General features: G+C 46.8%; 1 protein-coding gene across 1 annotated transcript in view; it reads right to left on the bottom strand.

The window, feature by feature from the left end:
- KCNN1 (potassium calcium-activated channel subfamily N member 1) overlaps nt 1-20,697 on the bottom strand; it is a 391,559-nt gene that overhangs the window by 93,141 nt on the left and 277,721 nt on the right. Inside the window, exon 5 of the mRNA XM_078669137.1 lies at nt 1,340-1,481. Within this exon, the coding sequence (XP_078525263.1) occupies nt 1,340-1,481 (142 nt within the window). The remainder of the gene's footprint in view (nt 1-1,339; nt 1,482-20,697) is intronic.

Here is a 20,697-nt window from a genome sequence, read left to right as displayed (position 1 = left end):
GGACATGGAAGTAAGGATTGATAAGTGGTCAAGCCAGGATACCAGGAGTCTCTCCAAAGGCCCAACCAGGGGAATGGTTTAACTTCACTATGTTGCACGAATTATATAAAAAAAAGAACAAAAATAGCCATCTAATACATTGTCATAACCACTGCATTAAAGGTGGAGTTAAGAATAGTATAGACGTATTAGACGATGTAGTGAATGTGATGTGACTGGAGGTCGATATTGACAACCTGGATATGGTGTCGTTCAATCATAAAAAAACAATGGCTCAATGTGAACCAGACAATTATGAACTAAGGAAAGGTGTCAAATAAAATACCAACAATTGAGAGAGATCAAACAAGGACAATGGAAAAAAAGTGATAGATGAAAACAGGAGAATGGAAACTACAGATGAAGGTAAATGCTGGAAGTGATGGAGGTGAAATAGGGAAACTGAGAACCTATGGAGAGCTCAAATCAGTGCAATTGGGAGCTTAACACACTTCCACCTAGGAACATCAAAGTCAGAATGGAGGTGCAGCTAAGAAAGTAGAATGTCAGCTGGAAATGAATGAGGAAAATTGAAATGTAAGCCGAAATCCAGGCAGGAAATAGCAATACAGCTGGAGTTCCACCAGGAGGATAAGAAGAATCGGTGGAAGACAAAAGAAAGTGTCAAAAGGCCCCCCCAAATGCTCTTACAAGACTTTATGTCTTGATTTTCTGTTTTGTGCGTCAATGCTTCTCTGTTTGGTGGTGTTAGCTGTGATCCACAACCTTTTGTTTCACTAAAGGTGACTGAGCGCACAAGCTTACAAGGTTGCCGGACGGTGCTTGCTAGGGTTAACTGGTAATGCAACATTCTGCTGAGGACAGTGGGGGTAGGTAGAAGTTTGCAGAGAGGGGAGGGGAAGAACCTGCAATTATTTCCTTGGTAAAAATAGAAGCCCATGAGCTACAAGACTGTGCCACGTGGAGTGGTGTGGCTCACTGGTTAGAGGCGGCAGACCCGGGAGCAGAAGTCGGCCTGGGACCAGGGTTCAATTCCCGACGCGGCAGGGTCGTGGACTTGGGTCAGCGGACTCGATAATTCTCGCTTCGGTGCTTACTCTAATCAGGGGTTCCACTCGGCAACTCTGGGCATTAGCTTGCCTAATCTCCACAACGGCTCCATCAATTCCGGTGATGCCTGGCTCCACCTTGGGGACTCCCAGCAAGGGACCATCCCACAGGGAAAGCCAGGACGGGTTCCCCAGAGTTATACAGCGCCAAGAAACCTACGGACGGGTAGCAGTGCGCTTTACAAGCTCAATTACATTTACATTTACATGCAGCCTCCAAGCCAGCTTACCATGATCCCTGTCAGCAGGCAGACGCCCTTGCCGCAGTAGGTGTGCGGCACCATGTCGCCGTAACCAATGGAGAGAAATGTGATTGAAATCAACCACATGGCCCCCAGGAAATTGCTGGTGACTTCCTGCTTATCATGGTACCTGGCGGGGTCAAAGAGGAACACAGCACAGGTCAGAGTTGTGAGTCACCATTACAAGACACACCTCCAGGCATTCACCCCTGCGCCTCCCAGCATGACGGTCCTATACATTTCAAGAGAGACAGGGGTCGCGCCATCTTGTTAAGCATGTTCAGCAGGCAGTGCGACTCAAGCTCTGAACACATCTTCCTGCGCGTGGCCAGGCATGTTACATGCACCATGCAGCTGCTCGCCGGCGCGGGTTGCATATAATGAAGCAGCCTTTAACAATGTGCATTACTGCTAAGTCAACTTGCAATTTATTGCATTCTATTGCAGCCAGCAATTCCCATTCAAATGTTTAATTACAGGACCTCCCGCGTACATCCACACAACTAGACAACAAATACGATTCCTTACAGATATGCTCCACTCCAGCATTTCTTAAGTGTTTTCAAAAGTCTAAGGCCTGGTATTCAAAATACATTAAGATATTGCTCAATTTTCAGCATTAGAATTAACTCAGATGGATTAAATTTTTTTCCTGTGTATTACGAGAAGATTGAGAAAAAGGCAACAAATCTTCTGTGTCCTGGTAAAGTCCCGGTAAAGACAGCAAGATTTTTCTAAGTATGCATTAGAGTCCATAGATAAGGGATCTACTGTTCGATATACCCACTAGACTATTCGGCAATACTATGCAAAAACTAGATTTTCATAAACTACGTGACTTCATTTCAAAACTTTCCAACGTTGGTTATGTCCTTAAACCCTTCGACGCTCATGACGAGCTTAGCTCGTCATGAGGTACACCTCTCGTACGCTCATCTCGTCATGAACCGCGGGTTTTTAAAAACTTCAGCGCACAGCGGGAAAATGCGCCACACGGATGGTGTTAAACAGTATATATAAAGCTACTCAAAAAAACGAATTTTTATGGAAGAATTATTTCACACTAAATGTACACCACAATTTTGCACGAAATCTCTGATGTACGTAAAGATTTGCAAACGTAGAACACATTTAAATATTTGTAAATTGTGAAGCATGTCAGCTCTGCAAAATGTTCCCAGTGAAATTGGTACTTCTAACACCCATACTCTAAAACCCCAAAATGCATACGTTCAGGAAACGCAACTACAGCCAAACATATCATCAGGTGTCAGGCCACTTTGTTCGGATCTTTGATGATCAAGTAAATCAGTTTCAGCACTTGGCCCTTTCACTGTAGATTGTGCTCTGGAATATCGAGTGCAAGAATATTGTGGCACAATAACTACTTGCACAACATTTTGAAAGGGAAGTGTATGTAGGGAAGTATAGATTTACTATTCTTAACTCCACATGTGTGTACCTTGAAGATATATATATATATATATATATATATATATATATATATAGTGTTGAAGTACATTTATCTGGAGTTAACTATAGAAAATCTATTCATACTTTTCTCAATTTTGTTCCGCTCGATATCCTTCCTGTCTATGAGATCAGTGCCCCACGGTATTCTGAGTCTATATTCACACTCCCTGTGTAGTGGCAAGGATTAAAGGGTGACTCCAGTACCAAGTGACTGGATGGTCCGCATCTAGTGAGGTTTTCTACCTATTGGAAAATATGCAAATAAGCCTCCTCCAAGGACACTCCTGAGAAAATATTGCTGTGATGCAGAACTTGTAGCTAGATGTACAAAGAGACAGGTCGCAAGTAATGTTTTCAAATTGTCGCTAACTATTCGCAATCTGTCCCTTGGTCTGCAATGTGATTTAAGTAGGACCTGCTTGCCCAGGGCAATCGCTCAAACTTAGTGCAATCTGAAACTGGGGTGGGGGTGCTAAAGGAATCTATTAAAATCCTCTCTTGGAACGTGGCCGGGATCAAAAACAAACTGTCGTGTCCAGACTGGGGAGCATTTGTGGAGAAAAGTGATGTTTGCCTAATTCAGGAAACTTGGGCACTGGGAGATATAACAAGGAGAGGGTTTTCCAACTTCAGTATACAGGCAACCACGAAGGGTAGGGGCAGACCCTCAGGGGGACTTAGTATCTGGGTAGGTACTCACCTGGGGGCCCAGGCAGTACAGATCCCTACTGATTCACAAGATGTGCAGTGTGTCCTCCTTACACTTCCAGAAAATAGACAAACTGCCCTAATAAACATTTACTCACGACCAACCCCGAGTGGGAAGGAGTCTGGAGCCATAGATCAACTCAGGCAGTTTATTTCAACCCTTGATCCAACAGTCACCTTAATAGTGGGTGGCGGTTTCAACTGTCAGTTTGAGCCACTCACTGATGAAACCCAAGATGGCCCAGGTGATGAGGACCAGCACTGGTATATCCCGGAACCTCAGATACCGGTAGTTAGAGCTTGGAACCCGTTGGTGCTTCAAATTAACTCCCTCACCCTCTTGTCCTCTCTTAGAGCCTGTAATGGGCTGACAAATTCATATAGACCCGGCCGAATGACATTCAATAGAGAAGGACAATATTCCATTCTTGATTATATTCTGGTGGAGCCTAGAACTTGGGGCATGGTTCTGGACTTTCCGATTTATTCTAGGAAAGACAGTGACCATAACCCCTTGGTCATGACGTTGAAACCAGGGAGTCTGGGTTTGTCTAATCCAGACTCTGATTTCAATCTTATAGACCCTCCGCTACTATTAACTAACAACAGGCGGAGAGTTAAATGGCCACAGATACTAGGCTCTCCTAACAAACTTGCTGATTTACACCAAAGGGCCTTGCCGTACCTGAGTGATATGGGCGAGGTGGAGGTTAATGCTTCGCACCCAGGACTAGGGGATGAGCCTTTGAATACACATCAAGGGCTCATCCAGAAACTATCTGACGTGTTCTATCCGGAAGAAAGATCAAAAGCAAAACCAGCTTTAGCCCATCCTTGGTATAATGCCAACTGTAGGAAAGCTAAAAAGGATTTGATCCTTGCGGTTAAATCTCACGATAAAACCCGGATCAAGCACTATCAGCACTTGTACAAGCAGGTCATTCAGAAGGAAAGGAAAGAGTGGGAGGCAGACAACTGGGAAGACCTTAGAATCGCATTAAAGTCCAAAGACTCAAACTCCTGTTGGACAATCATCAGCTGCGGGAGTAGGGCGGGCAATTTGGCAAATGAACCAAATATAGCTGTGTCCGCTTGGGAATTACATTTTGGGGCCTTGTACGCTTCTTCGAGCGACGATGGCCTTGTAATTTCTCTCCCATGCCTCCCCCACGAGGATCGACTGGAGGAAGCCTGGGAGATTACCTCCCTGGAGGTGGAAGCCGCTATTTCCAAATTAGCTCCCAACAAGGCGCCTGGTCTGGATAAGTTACCGGGAGATTTATTTCGGTATGAACCGAAAATATGGGCCCCCTATTTATGTGCTCTTTATAATGCCATATTAAATGATAAGGATCCTCCGGACACCTGGCATGGCGCCGAAATAGTCCCTATTTATAAAAAAGGCTGCCCCCTAAAACCTTCTAATTACAGGCCCATCAGCCTGATAGACGTTACTCAAAAATTGATCGGACGGATCATCCTAGATAGAATACAGAGTTGGATGGTGGAAAATGAGATTTTAACCCCTTTCCAGGCTGGTTTTAGGCTGGGTACATCAACTGTGGACCAGTTATTTAGACTTCAGGTCTTATATTGGAAAACTGTGATTGTAGAGGGTGGCAGCATCTACATGATCTTTGTTGACCTGCGGTCAGCATTTGACCTGGTACCCAGGGACAAACTGTGGAGGGTACTATATGAACTTGGTCTACCATGCTATATCCTGAATGTTTTAATGAGGCTTCATATTGGTACTTATGCCCAAGTAAGGCGCGGGAAGTATGGCGAATTGTCAACCCGCTTCCCGGTGAACCAAGGGGTGCGCCAGGGATGCGTCCTGGCCCCCACCCTGTTCTGTCTGTACATTAATGGATTAGTCAATCATCTCCTTGGAGCCAAGGATATAGACGCCTAGAGGTTAGTTACAGGTCGGGTGCCCGCTTTGATGTTCGCGGACGACACTCTGTTGTTGTCCAAGACATCAACGGGCATCCAACGTACCTTGGATGGCTTCGCCGACTTCTGTGCATCTAGGGGTCTGGAGATAAACCTAGATAAAACTAAGTTTATGATTTTTAATCCCCCCGAGGCAGACACGCCCGAACCCCATTCTGGGTGGAATCCCATTGGAGAGAGTTAAGACCTTTGAACACTTGGGTATCACTTTGGGAGAACACCTGGAATGGGATTCGCAGTTGGAGAAAGCTGCACTCAAGTTAACAAAAGTGGTGGGGGGGATCCAGAAGCTGCACAGAGAGTCTGAGTTTAAGCCTGCGGCTCCAGTCATCGAAATTTGTAATGTACAGGCTAGATCGGCAGCACTATATGGGGCCGAACTTTGGGGTCACCAATAATCTCCCAATTTAATTAAGGTAGAACACGCATTCTTGAGGAACATATTGGGTCTTCCTGTGAGCACCCCGCTCGTACCTCTATGTATGGATCTAGGGCTACTCCCTATTGAGGAGGTCATGACATTACGCCCTTTAACATATTGGAAAAGACTATGGACCGTGCCGGAACTTGTTTGTTATAAAAACGAATTCAGGGAAATTTGGGATGCACTAAAAAGTAAGAACATCAGGTGGCTGACCCATATAAAGGCAACTAGTTGCAGAATTGGCCTATCGGAGCTCTGGGAAACCCCGGACGTAGCCTGTCCGGAGCTGACCAAAGCTGACTTGGTCCGCCACTACAGGAATCACAATTTAGCATCCCTTCATGCGAGTTGTGAGGGGGGAAGAATGACCACTGAGTTCCTCCAAGTTAAAGTAGATTACAAAAAGGAAGAATTTTTAGATTTGATATACCCTGCATCAGCAAGAAAATTATATATGCAATTTAGACTGGGTACTCTTCACTCGGAGTGTTCACCAGCAAATGGGATAGTAATAAGAGCGCAGAGTGCCCAGCCTGCAAATTCCACCTGGAAAATGAAACTCATGTTTTCTTTTTTTGTCCAGCGTATCAAGCTGCACGAAAACACTGAGTGATTTCAATTTGTAGAAACCTAGGTTTTCGTCAGTGCGCACTAGCACTTAGAGTGCTAAAGTATGATACGCACCCCCCTATCATTTTCGCCGTTTCACGTTTTTTTAATGCAATGTGGCATAGACGCAGGAAATTGATCAATGCATCCAGTGACTTGAAGGAGTTTTTGTCTTCTATATAATGTGAACGTTCGATAATGAAATCTATGTTTAATAATGTCTTACCATTTTATACAGTATCGTAGCTCTAATTTGTAAATCTGTGTATTTTATTGCATCTTAAATGTAGCTCGTATTTATTATTTTAATCTCTGTAATGTATGCATTTTATCATGAACTTTTATGGTCCGTTGTGGCCGAAATAAAGTTATCGAACGATTTAAGTACGAAGCTTCCATCTTAATACTCCATTTACAGGGGATCACACAATTACACTCCTAATGAATAATACTGGTGGGGCTGCTCTTTGCAATCCTTTGAGATTGTCTACAAACACAGGGATGGTGCCCAGAGAAGAACAGAACACCACCATCCCTGTCTTTGTATTCCCCAAACTTTTTTTTTAAGAAAAAGCAAAGCTGTCAGTGTCCTTTAAAGAAACGATACTTCTTCATTTATGAAAAAAAGGCTTCCCATTTGGAAAAGTTTTTCTGAAACACGAATGGGGTTTGTAAATATTAAAATATTATTTTACAGCCCCAAACTGTATGATTTTTGCGAATTGTGGGGTTTATGGCAAAAAGATTCTCTAGTACTTCTACCCCCGCCCCCATCCTTTGTATTCACCCTAGGTTTCAGCCTTTACTCTATTCTCACCCCTTTCTTGGTGGCTGGCTTTTATGGGGTGCCCCTTGTTTGCTGCGACTTCTATATTGTAGCTTTTTTTAAATCTTCTAACAGTATCTAAACGTTCATGTCAGTTGATAGCTCTTTAGGAAAACAGTAAATCTTTTTTTCATATCATATAAATAAATGTTCTTGCTAAATAGACATCCTTTGCCAACATTGTGCACTGCCTACCCATCTAACGCCCCTTCCAAGTAACCATTGCAAATGCTGTATAATATTGACATGTTTCGGCAGTTAATCCTTTGTTGTGTCCTTCAGGATTTCTACTTCAGGATTCTCAAGATAAACCTCTCCCTATTATTCATATTTTGCACACAATTTATTAATTTCATATGCTATTTCATAATTTCCATGGAGTTCTATTTCTCACAAACTACTTTACAGAGAAAGGGAAGGTTTTTGTTCACAGTGTGACCCATAGATTATCCGTTATCCTCTTGCCCAATATTAAAGTGGTGACCCAATACTTTCTATGGGGTGGTATTTGCTCTCACTCAGTGCTAAAATTCACAAGCACTGAGTGGTGAGACTGGAAGCACAATAGTGAGCATTTATCTTACATTGGAGTAGGGTTTTCATATTGTCTGTGTGATGCTACACATGGGTTATTGGGTCAGTCAAGTGAGTAAGCGAATATAAAGCACTTTATAGAACTAACTATCTGTGGGCCACATAGTGAACAACACATATTCGTCCCCCAGTAAATAAAGCGAATGCTCATAACAAGGTGAACTCCAAAAATATTAAACAATGTTTACCAAAATGACATACACACTAAGCACATCTATAAATCAAAAAAATGACTTAGAGAAAGGAATGAGATGTCTTGTCAAAAGCTGGACTAAAACAAAATATGAGCTGAAACATGTCAATGTTCCTAATCTTTATCACAATATCTGGGAGGGTTTCTGTGGTATGAGTGATAGGCAAATAGGCCAGAGATACACTCGAGAAGATGCCTCAACGGGGTGGGACGGCTGTCACTGTGACCTGGTGGCCCTCTGGTGTTTGGGGCTCTAGGTTTGAAGGTTAAATCAGGCAGAGCCATCAGATGTTCCACCAGTGTGACCCTGGTGCGTCCAAGGACTCCAAACAAACGGGGGCAACAGCTGGCTTGGCGAGGAGGGAGCTACCATATTTTACGGGGCCAATAGTTTGCAAAAGAAGATCCCTTTAAAAAATCTAGGCTGATTTAAAAAGCTATTTGCATATGTATGTTCAACTTACACATGCAAGCGGTTTGATATGTGAGTGCAGATTGACATTTGCCTTTAACAAAAGGCGGATTAGAAACTCAAATCGACAGTCAGAATTTCCCATGAACAATTCTGGAAATCAGTGACAGTCTCAGCTTCCAATGGATACTTCTGGAAACCCAGACTGGCACGGCTTCCTAGGAGTAGTCGTGAAAGATCTGGTACCGGAATATCATTGTCAGAATATCGTCAACATAATGTATATCTAAAATATTGTCTAGAAACACTTGTCAAATTGGAGTCTCTATGAGAAAATCTACATCCAATGGAAAAAAACATTTGTAAACAACTTGTAGGACAGGATATTTATATCAAACGATATTTCTATACACTACATTATGACATACAACCTCTTGAAACCTTTTCCAATGCCAAACTAATGAGAAATGTACTCTAAATGTAGGATACAATCTACAGAAGTAAATTTGTGGTTGTTTTCAGGTTATTTTCAGAGAATCGGACACATGTTTGTGCTCATTGTTGGTGAGGTCCATGAGAAATGTGTGCATGGAGGCTTGAACCCATGAGTCTACTGAGACATATGCATACAACTGCACATCAACACTACCCTCAGCTTAAAAACCAATATAGCACAATTGTTTAAAAAAATAAAAACAAGACACCAACTCATGCTCTGCAAAGTGAGAACTTTCTACCAAAATAAATCTTCACAACCGGCCCAGCCCTCGTCCTATCTCACCTCAACAGAGGCAAAACTGTACTCGCTCCTATCCCAGAATCGCACGTGAACCCTCGAGAGTCGTGTCTCACCTGGCTGCCTGACGCAATGAGGGACCTGGGACATTTAGAAGAATGTCTTCCACCCTTAAAGAAATCGATTTCCCGACGGTACCAGCTGGTATCACCTCCAGAGTCTGCCGCTTCACTAACAAACCTGCAAAATCATTTCCTTGACCATGCCTCACAAGCAAGATCTGGATCTCTGGTTCGACAATGAAGATCCGCAGTGGCAAGGTCATCAGCGTAGAGACAAGAGGTGCATGAAGGAGAAGCAGAGATTCCCTGGTGAAATGCACCTAGGATCTAGCACTCCCTTCCCGTAGACCAACGCTGGGCTCCGATGCGCTAGAAGAGAACTGTAGCTGTCCCTCATCACTGGTTTACCTTTAGACTGTAAATTGCGAGGTAGAAACCCCTCTTGCCAACATTCAGCGACTCCCTCTTCTCTCCTATTCCCTCATCTCTACATTCCTTCCCTTCAATCCCCCTTTGTACAGCGCTCCGTTTGCTTGTTGGTTAGGATGTACCTCCAGGCCGTATCATTTGAAACACTTACCTTTATTTCAGACCAACCACACACCTAAAGCCCATACATCGCTATTGGGGTTTACCCTATTGTAAACTCTTGTGTCCGGTAAACACTATGGTCAACATGTCAGTAAAACAGTGCGTTCAATACACCGGTCGTGTGGGATTGTGCCAGCCATAGTATCTTGCAACCTCTCGTCCCCTGGCGGTTTAGTGTAGATTGTAAAGAATTTAGTACCAGCTACAGGCAGAGAGGCATTGGACTCTAGGCTTTTCATTGGCCAGTGGAAGATAAAATGGCGGCGAGGATCTGCTTGTGGCACTGCAGAACATTACGTGTCAGAGACTCAGGAGTCGAGGTGCATGTCCTTCATCACGCGTGTGGACTAGTGCACTAACTCAGACATGCTAAGCCCAATAAAATTCAATTTTCTTCATTTAACCCATGTATTCTCCTCCTCCTTCACTCCCGCTCAGGAACCATCGTATGACCGGAATTGTTTGCCTCTAAGACAAACATTTCCCAAAAAGTATACAGTTGGTATAGGATACACCTTTCGCTAGGGCTGGGCCATTTTAGAAAAACGAATTGATCTCGACCTTGTCAGTAAATGGTTCTCCAGATATGCTAAGAGGGAAGCTTCTAAAAAATGTAACACAATGTGCACTTGACAAGACCTGGAGGTTTAGGGAAGACGGTGTCAGGTCCAAAGCATGTCCCTGAACAAGTTTCCTGGTCCCGGTGGACAGGCATAAGGTAAAAGGGACAGGGCAAAGTTTGACTATGATGTGTCAAGCAAACTTAGGGTACTTTACACTTCGACACAGAATTGACCAAACACGCCTATTAACTATTTACACTGGTGTGATTAGAACTCACACATTCTGATTCTGTACTCATTGCCTGTTGAAAACACCAAAATACCTGACAGTAAATCCTTTCACAGAACCACACCCATATTCGCCAACTGGTATTGGATTAACAAGCCTTTTGCAGAATTTGAGATATATTGTGTGAGTACTAGGTAGAATTCCTCTTGCATTTAGTGGCCTTTGGAGGAAATTTGAGATGCCTCTTAAGCTACGTCTCGAATGCCACTTTTCTCTCCAATTGCAGATTTATTTCACAGGCTTTATTCACTATTTTATTGCCCTAATAGTCAAATCAAGGATCACGTACGGAATTGGACCCAGTGCTTCTTTGTCCGGCATGAAGTCAACGATTATCGATGAGTAATTTGTGACGTTCGAGAGGGGAAGGGTTTGAGGGAGAGGAACTAAAGCAGTAAGCAGTGATTCCAACTCTGGCATCTCCCCGTCTCGTTACCAGGGATCTCCCGAAAAGGCTTATACAGCCAGATTCATCAAACCAAAATCCGCTCACAAAGGGCCAGATTCTGAGAATCTGGCCCTTTGCGAGCGGTATTTTTGCATTTGGGATGCATCATCCCAAATGCAAAAATCGCAATTTTAGAAATCGCTACATTGCGATTATTTGCATTTAAGGAATCGCAATTTGAAATTCCTTAAATGCAATGCATGAACCATTTAAAAATTGCGAATTCGCAATCTGGGGCCGCTATTTTAGGCCCATAGGAATGAATGGGAAAGCCATTCCTTATTTGCAATTAGCAATTAGCGAATCGCAAATAAGGAAGCAATAGAAATCGCAAAAAATATTGCGATTTCCACATGCATCCCGTTTTGCGAGTCTTTAATAGCAAATCCTTAAAATTCGCTATTAAGGACTCACAAAACATGACTTTGATGAATCTGGGGGTTAGTGCGCTATTTTACATTTTCAAACTTCCAGCAAAGGAGAGATCTTGACCCTGCATATCAGCCGAGCCCGAAAAGGAAGAGCTTTGTGTGTCCTGGGGGGTGCTGGGGGAGTCACCGTGTACATTTCACGTACATACATTTAAAGTTATTCTTTATGGGATGGAGCTGAGATGCTCTACCTACTTGAGAATTTAGAGTTATCGTATTCACGTCATTGGGATTTTATGATTCTTTTCAGAGTATATTTGATGTTTTAATCCTTTTATATGTGGTGCTAAAGTAGTCATGTCACCTGGGTCAAAGGGGGCATGATGTCACCTAATGTGATGCCAATCAATTTGGTGGGGGAGAAGCGCAGCTCTTTTCTCTTAGTCACAATCGGATCAAAGATTGGTGCCTGAGAGAACTTGCGCACACCTTCGGATGCACACCTCTCTGACGAGCCACAAACCCACCAGTGATGGAACTGCTGCTGCTTTGTGTAACAATAGTGACACTTGGCGTGCATGGCATTTGGTAGTGAGAAAGGATACAGAGGGATTATGTCAGGAGTTTAACTGAAGAATGACCAGAGAAGGGCCCATGACTCTTTGTAATCATCTGAGGACCGTTAGCTTTGATAGAGAAGTGAACAGCGATTGCGGAGAACGGTGTGGTGGGTATCCGGAAGCTAGATCACTACTCACCGAAGGGGTGGAGCTTGCTGGTCATAAGACACATGTAGGAAGTTGGCACAGAGTGGTATAAAATTTCTCTGATTTAAGATCCGCTTGTCCGGCAACCATATGTCATTGCATTGGCATCCCATTTCTCCTGCTTAGCGGGCCACACGTGCGTTGTGTTTCTCCAGTCGGTTCCCCTGCGGTCCCTTCTCTGTCTTCTTGTTTTCTGAAGTCTGTCTTATTTGTTTGTTTAGAGTTTACTGGAAGCTACGAGGTTTATGATGGCTGGGTGTCGCTGGCATCCAGGTTGATGCTGGCTCTCACGCCCCGGACATACGCTCAGCATACAGGTAAGTGTTGGCTTGGAAGCAAAGTGTATGCATTCCACCACTGCTACTAGGTCTCACTCACCATACAATGCGTGCTTGCACGAACATGGATTCTCCTCCATCCGCTACCAGTGTGAGGGTTGTATTTGTTTAGCAGTATTCCATGCACATGGCAGAGGCTCGCCATATCAGGATGTTGACCCCAATTCCAGGCCAGGTGTTACCATCTCTGACCTACGACCAGCAAGAGCTCAGGTCTCTCTCTCCCTCCCTTTACCCACGCTCCCCTCCTTCTTAGCAAGAGGTTACTGTGCAGTGGAGGACCTCAGGGACTCTCATCGAATCCATGTCTTCTAGTTAAGCGTGGCAGATAGAGACATTAACCCCTTCTGCGCTGATGACGAGCTCAGCTCGTCATGAGGTTTACCTGTCGTGCGCTCATGAACCGCGGGGTTTTAAAAACTTCAGCGCGCAGCGGGAAAACCCGCCGCGCGCATGTGGTTAAGAAGACTTTTAGATTATGGTGGCCCATTGCACTTACTATGGAAGTGGTGCTGTGTGAAAGTCATGGTTCCTTAACACCATACAGATATGGAAAACTACTGGGTTTCCACAAGCAGAACCTTCACCGGCTCAGCTAGCATCAGTTTACCTGACAGTCCGTCCTCCATGGACCTCAATGTCGGGGGTCGTCAGTGCGCCGTCACCCAGTCAGCCCTTTGGGGGCTGCAATGGGTTACGGAGGTTCGCAGCCGGCATAACCACACCCCCAGCCACACCCAGGCCTACGCGTGGCTCCGACATGATGTGACATGGAGCCGCCTGATTGGCGGTTCCAAGCTTGTACGAGACACAGGAGTCTCAGCGGCCATTTCTAGGCTTGACAACCAAATTTGGCTCCCTTACTTTCAGCATGTCCATTATTTTTCGACAGCTCTTTTTCCAATTTGCTCCATTTTCCTGGGCATTCAGCCTGAGTCAGCTATTCTTGGACATTGAGCTGAATAGCTTGAGGAAACATCGTTTACAACGCGGTGTTTACACCGCACTACCTTTACAACGATGCCATTACAACGCAAGTCGTTACTACGACTTGCGCTGGATGGCGCTGTTGGATAAGGAATATTGTAATTTTATATTCCAACACCTTCCCTACTGTTACGTGGGCTGGTGTTGGAATATAAAATTATAATAATCCTCAATCCGCGCACACCAACGCAAGTCGTTGTAACGACTTGCGTTGTAATGGCAGCGTTGTAAAGTACTGTAAAGATCTAAAAGATCGTGTTGTACTGACGTACATCCATAGCTTGTATACTACGTGTGCACTAATGCAGTGAGGGATTTACCATTTGCATTCTACTTGGACTCTCATTCACAGCGCTTTCATCAAGACTTTCTACTTTCTACTTATTATTGGGGTGCCGGTGTAACCCATCGTTTTCCCCTCAGAATTGAGACTTTCTGCTTATTATTGGGGTGCTGGTGTAACCCATCGTTTTCCCCTCAGAATTGCACGTGGTTATAACCTTGAGCCTTATTCCCAAGACCTTCATTGGGTGTTTTACAGCCCTTAGAATTCCTAGCCATTCAATACTGAGCTATTTATCGGAATTCCTAGTGGCTTATATTTCTGATTTCTTTTGTTGGTGTGTATGTAGTTATCTGTATGGAATGGGCTATGGCGAGAGTGAGTAAATGATTGTTTTCCTTCACATTTCAAGAAATAGTATGTGCTGTATACTGGGATATGACTTATTAGTCCCAGGCTCCTTCATAAGCTCTGTTTTCAAAAGCTCCTACTGCATCCTAAGCCCTACTACAAATCAGTACAAAAGGGGGTGGTGATGGACGGAGCATCTGAACCAATCAAACACTCACACCCAGTCAAAAGATCTGGGTTCGATCCATCACCGTTCTTTAGCACACTCTGCCACCCCAGTTCAGACATGGCTATATGCAAATCAGTCTGACCCTGTGCCTCATGGGAACAGTCCAGCCCGAACTGCCAAGCCATGCCTTCCCTGGACCGGAAACAAGCTTCCGAGGACCGGTTTCTGGCATTACAGCCGTCTTCAGCCCGTCTTGCTTAAATCCAGTGGCAAAGTGTGCAGGGGACTCACGTCTGAGCATACCCTGCCACACTTATGGCGGCCAAAGCGGTACAAAAGGGGGTGGTGATGGACGGAGCATCTGAACTAATCAAACGCTCACACCCAGTCAAAAGATCTGGGTTTGATCCATCACCGTTCTTTAGCCCACTCTGCCACCCCAGTTCAGACATGGCTATATGCAAATCAGTCTGACCCTGTGCCTCATGGGAACAGTCCAGCCCGAACTGCCAAGCCATGCCTTCCCTGGACCGGAAACAAGCTTCAGAGGACCGGTTTCTGGCATTACAGCCGTCTTCAGCCCGTCTTGCTTGAATCCAGTGGCAAAGTGAGCAGGGGACTCACGTCTGAGCATACCCTGCCACACTTATGGCGGCCAAAGCGGTACAAAAGGGGGTGGTGATGGACGGAGCATCTGAACCAATCAAACACTCACACCCAGTAAAAAGATCTGGGTTTGATCCATCACCGTTCTTTAGCCCACTCTGCCACCCCAGTTCAGACATGGCTATATGCAAATCAGTCTGACCCTGTGCCTCATGGGAACAGTCCAGCTCGAACTGCTAAGCCATGTCTTCCCTGGACCGGAAACAAGCTTCCGAGGACCGGTTTCTGGCATTACAGCCGTCTTCAGCCCGGCTTGCTTGAATCCAGTGGCAAAGTGAGCAAGGGACTCACGTCTGAGCATACCCTGCCACACTTATGGCGGCCAAAGCGGTACAAAAGGGGGTGGTGATGGACGGAGCATCTGAACCAATCAAACACTCACACCCAGTCAAAAGATCTGGGTTTGATCCATCACCGTTCTTTAGCCCACTCTGCCACCCCAGTTCAGACATGGCTATATGCAAATCAGTCTGACCCTGTGCCTCATGGGAACAGTCCAGCCCGAACTGCCAAGCCATGCCTTCCCTGGACCGGAAACAAGCTTCCGAGGACCGGTTTCTGGCATTACAGCCATCTTCAGCCCGGCTTGCTTGAATCCAGTGGCAAAGTGAGCAAGGGACTCACGTCTGAGCATACCCTGCCACACTTATGGCAGCCAAAGCGGTACAAAAGGGGGTGGTGATGGACGGAGCATCTGAACCAATCAAACACTCACACCCAGTCAAAAGATCTGGGTTTGATCCATCACCGTTCTTTAGCCCACTCTGCCACACCAGTTCAGACATGGCTATATGCAAATCAGTCTGACCCTGTGCCTCATGGGAACAGTCCAGCCCGAACTGCCAAGCCATGCCTTCCCTGGACCGGAAACAAGCTTCCGAGGACCGGTTTCTGGCATTACAGCCGTTTTCAGCCCGGCTTGCTTGAATCCAGTGGCAAAGTGAGCAAGGGACTCACTTCTGAGCATACCCTGCCACACTTATGGCGGCCAAAGCGGTACAAAAGGGGGTGGTGATGGACGGAGCATCTGAACCAATCAAACACTCACACCCAGTCAAAAGATCTGGGTTTGATCCATCACCGTTCTTTAGCCCACTCTGCCACCCCAGTTCAGACATGGCTATATGCAAATCAGTTTGACCCTGTGCCTCATGGGAACAGTCCAACCCGAACTGCCAAGCCATGCCTTCCCTGGACCGGAAACAAGCTTCCGAGGACCGGTTTCTGTCATTACAGCCATCTTCAGCCCGGCTTGCTTGAATCCAGTGGCAAAGTGAGCAAGGGACTCACGTCTGAGCATACCCTGCCACACGTATGGCGGCCAAAGCGGTACAAAAGGGGGTGGTGATGGACGGAGCATCTGAACCAATCAAACACTCACACCCAGCCAAAAGATCTGGGTTTGATCCATCACCGTTCTTTAGCCCACTCTGCCACCCCAGTTCAGACATGGCTATATGCAAATCAGTCTAACCCTGTGCCTCATGGGAACAGTCCAGCCCAACTGCTAAGCCATGCCTTCCCTGGACCGGAAACAAGCTTCTGAGGACCGGTTTCTGGCATTACAGCCGTCTTCAGCCAGGCTTGCTTGAATCCAGTGGCAAAGTGAGCAAGGGACTCACGTCTGAGCATACCCTGCCACACTTATGGCGGCCAAATCAGTACAAAAGGGGGTGGTGATGGACGGAGCATCTGAACCAATCAAACACTCACACCCAGTCAAAAGATCTGGGTTCGATCCATCACCGTTCTTTAGCACACTCTGCCACCCCAGTTCAGACATGGCTATATGCAAATCAGTCTGACCCTGTGCCTCATGGGAACAGTCCAGCCCGAACTGCCAAGCCATGCCTTCCCTGGACCGGAAACAAGCTTCCGAGGACCGGTTTCTGGCATTACAGCCGTCTTCAGCCCGTCTTGCTTAAATCCAGTGGCAAAGTGTGCAGGGGACTCACGTCTGAGCATACCCTGCCACACTTATGGCGGCCAAAGCGGTACAAAAGGGGGTGGTGATGGACGGAGCATCTGAACTAATCAAACGCTCACACCCAGTCAAAAGATCTGGGTTTGATCCATCACCGTTCTTTAGCCCACTCTGCCACCCCAGTTCAGACATGGCTATATGCAAATCAGTCTGACCCTGTGCCTCATGGGAACAGTCCAGCCCGAACTGCCAAGCCATGCCTTCCCTGGACCGGAAACAAGCTTCAGAGGACCGGTTTCTGGCATTACAGCCGTCTTCAGCCCGTCTTGCTTGAATCCAGTGGCAAAGTGAGCAGGGGACTCACGTCTGAGCATACCCTGCCACACTTATGGCGGCCAAAGCGGTACAAAAGGGGGTGGTGATGGACGGAGCATCTGAACCAATCAAACACTCACACCCAGTAAAAAGATCTGGGTTTGATCCATCACCGTTCTTTAGCCCACTCTGCCACCCCAGTTCAGACATGGCTATATGCAAATCAGTCTGACCCTGTGCCTCATGGGAACAGTCCAGCTCGAACTGCTAAGCCATGTCTTCCCTGGACCGGAAACAAGCTTCCGAGGACCGGTTTCTGGCATTACAGCCGTCTTCAGCCCGGCTTGCTTGAATCCAGTGGCAAAGTGAGCAAGGGACTCACGTCTGAGCATACCCTGCCACACTTATGGCGGCCAAAGCGGTACAAAAGGGGGTGGTGATGGACGGAGCATCTGAACCAATCAAACACTCACACCCAGTCAAAAGATCTGGGTTTGATCCATCACCGTTCTTTAGCCCACTCTGCCACCCCAGTTCAGACATGGCTATATGCAAATCAGTCTGACCCTGTGCCTCATGGGAACAGTCCAGCCCGAACTGCCAAGCCATGCCTTCCCTGGACCGGAAACAAGCTTCCGAGGACCGGTTTCTGGCATTACAGCCATCTTCAGCCCGGCTTGCTTGAATCCAGTGGCAAAGTGAGCAAGGGACTCACGTCTGAGCATACCCTGCCACACTTATGGCAGCCAAAGCGGTACAAAAGGGGGTGGTGATGGACGGAGCATCTGAACCAATCAAACACTCACACCCAGTCAAAAGATCTGGGTTTGATCCATCACCGTTCTTTAGCCCACTCTGCCACACCAGTTCAGACATGGCTATATGCAAATCAGTCTGACCCTGTGCCTCATGGGAACAGTCCAGCCCGAACTGCCAAGCCATGCCTTCCCTGGACCGGAAACAAGCTTCCGAGGACCGGTTTCTGGCATTACAGCCGTTTTCAGCCCGGCTTGCTTGAATCCAGTGGCAAAGTGAGCAAGGGACTCACTTCTGAGCATACCCTGCCACACTTATGGCGGCCAAAGCGGTACAAAAGGGGGTGGTGATGGACGGAGCATCTGAACCAATCAAACACTCACACCCAGTCAAAAGATCTGGGTTTGATCCATCACCGTTCTTTAGCCCACTCTGCCACCCCAGTTCAGACATGGCTATATGCAAATCAGTTTGACCCTGTGCCTCATGGGAACAGTCCAACCCGAACTGCCAAGCCATGCCTTCCCTGGACCGGAAACAAGCTTCCGAGGACCGGTTTCTGTCATTACAGCCATCTTCAGCCCGGCTTGCTTGAATCCAGTGGCAAAGTGAGCAAGGGACTCACGTCTGAGCATACCCTGCCACACGTATGGCGGCCAAAGCGGTACAAAAGGGGGTGGTGATGGACGGAGCATCTGAACCAATCAAACACTCACACCCAGCCAAAAGATCTGGGTTTGATCCATCACCGTTCTTTAGCCCACTCTGCCACACCAGTTCAGACATGGCTATATGCAAATCAGTCTGACCCTGTGCCTCATGGGAACAGTCCAGCCCGAACTGCCAAGCCATGCCTTCCCTGGACCGGAAACAAGCTTCCGAGGACCGGTTTCTGGCATTACAGCCATCTTCAGCCCGGCTTGCTTGAATCCAGTGGCAAAGTGAGCAAGGGACTCACGTCTGAGCATACCCTGCCACACTTATGGCAGCCAAAGCGGTACAAAAGGGGGTGGTGATGGACGGAGCATCTGAACCAATCAAACACTCACACCCAGTCAAAAGATCTGGGTTTGATCCATCACCGTTCTTTAGCCCACTCTGCCACACCAGTTCAGACATGGCTATATGCAAATCAGTCTGACCCTGTGCCTCATGGGAACAGTCCAGCCCGAACTGCCAAGCCATGCCTTCCCTGGACCGGAAACAAGCTTCCGAGGACCGGTTTCTGGCATTACAGCCGTTTTCAGCCCGGCTTGCTTGAATCCAGTGGCAAAGTGAGCAAGGGACTCACTTCTGAGCATACCCTGCCACACTTATGGCGGCCAAAGCGGTACAAAAGGGGGTGGTGATGGACGGAGCATCTGAACCAATCAAACACTCACACCCAGTCAAAAGATCTGGGTTTGATCCATCACCGTTCTTTAGCCCACTCTGCCACCCCAGTTCAGACATGGCTATATGCAAATCAGTTTGACCCTGTGCCTCATGGGAACAGTCCAACCCGAACTGCCAAGCCATGCCTTCCCTGGACCGGAAACAAGCTTCCGAGGACCGGTTTCTGTCATTACAGCCATCTTCAGCCCGGCTTGCTTGAATCCAGTGGCAAAGTGAGCAAGGGACTCACGTCTGAGCATACCCTGCCACACGTATGGCGGCCAAAGCGGTACAAAAGGGGGTGGTGATGGACGGAGCATCTGAACCAATCAAACACTCACACCCAGCCAAAAGATCTGGGTTTGATCCATCACCGTTCTTTAGCCCACTCTGCCACCCCAGTTCAGACATGGCTATATGCAAATCAGTCTAACCCTGTGCCTCATGGGAACAGTCCAGCCCAACTGCTAAGCCATGCCTTCCCTGGACCGGAAACAAGCTTCTGAGGACCGGTTTCTGGCATTACAGCCGTCTTCAGCCAGGCTTGCTTGAATCCAGTGGCAAAGTGAGCAAGGGACTCACGTCTGAGCATACCCTGCCACACTTATGGCGGCCAAATCAGTACAAAAGGGGGTGGTGATGGACGGAGCATCTGAACCAATCAAACACTCACACCCAGTCAAAAGATCTGGGTTCGATCCATCACCGTTCTTTAGCACACTCTGCCACCCCAGTTCAGACATGGCTATATGCAAATCAGTCTGACCCTGTGCCTCATGGGAACAGTCCAGCCCGAACTGCCAAGCCATGCCTTCCCTGGACCGGAAACAAGCTTCCGAGGACCGGTTTCTGGCATTACAGCCGTCTTCAGCCCGTCTTGCTTAAATCCAGTGGCAAAGTGTGCAGGGGACTCACGTCTGAGCATACCCTGCCACACTTATGGCGGCCAAAGCGGTACAAAAGGGGGTGGTGATGGACGGAGCATCTGAACTAAACAACAAAAAACACTCACACCCAGTCAAAAGATCTGGGTTTGATCCATCACCGTTCTTTAGCCCACTCTGCCACCCCAGTTCAGACATGGCTATATGCAAATCAGTCTGACCCTGTGCCTCATGGGAACAGTCCAGCCCGAACTGCCAAGCCATGCCTTCCCTGGAC

This window comes from Lissotriton helveticus, chromosome 12 (genome assembly GCF_964261635.1).
Source record: "Lissotriton helveticus chromosome 12, aLisHel1.1, whole genome shotgun sequence".
NCBI lineage: Eukaryota > Metazoa > Chordata > Amphibia > Caudata > Salamandridae > Lissotriton > Lissotriton helveticus.
This window is presented reverse-complemented; position numbering and strand designations above follow the sequence as displayed.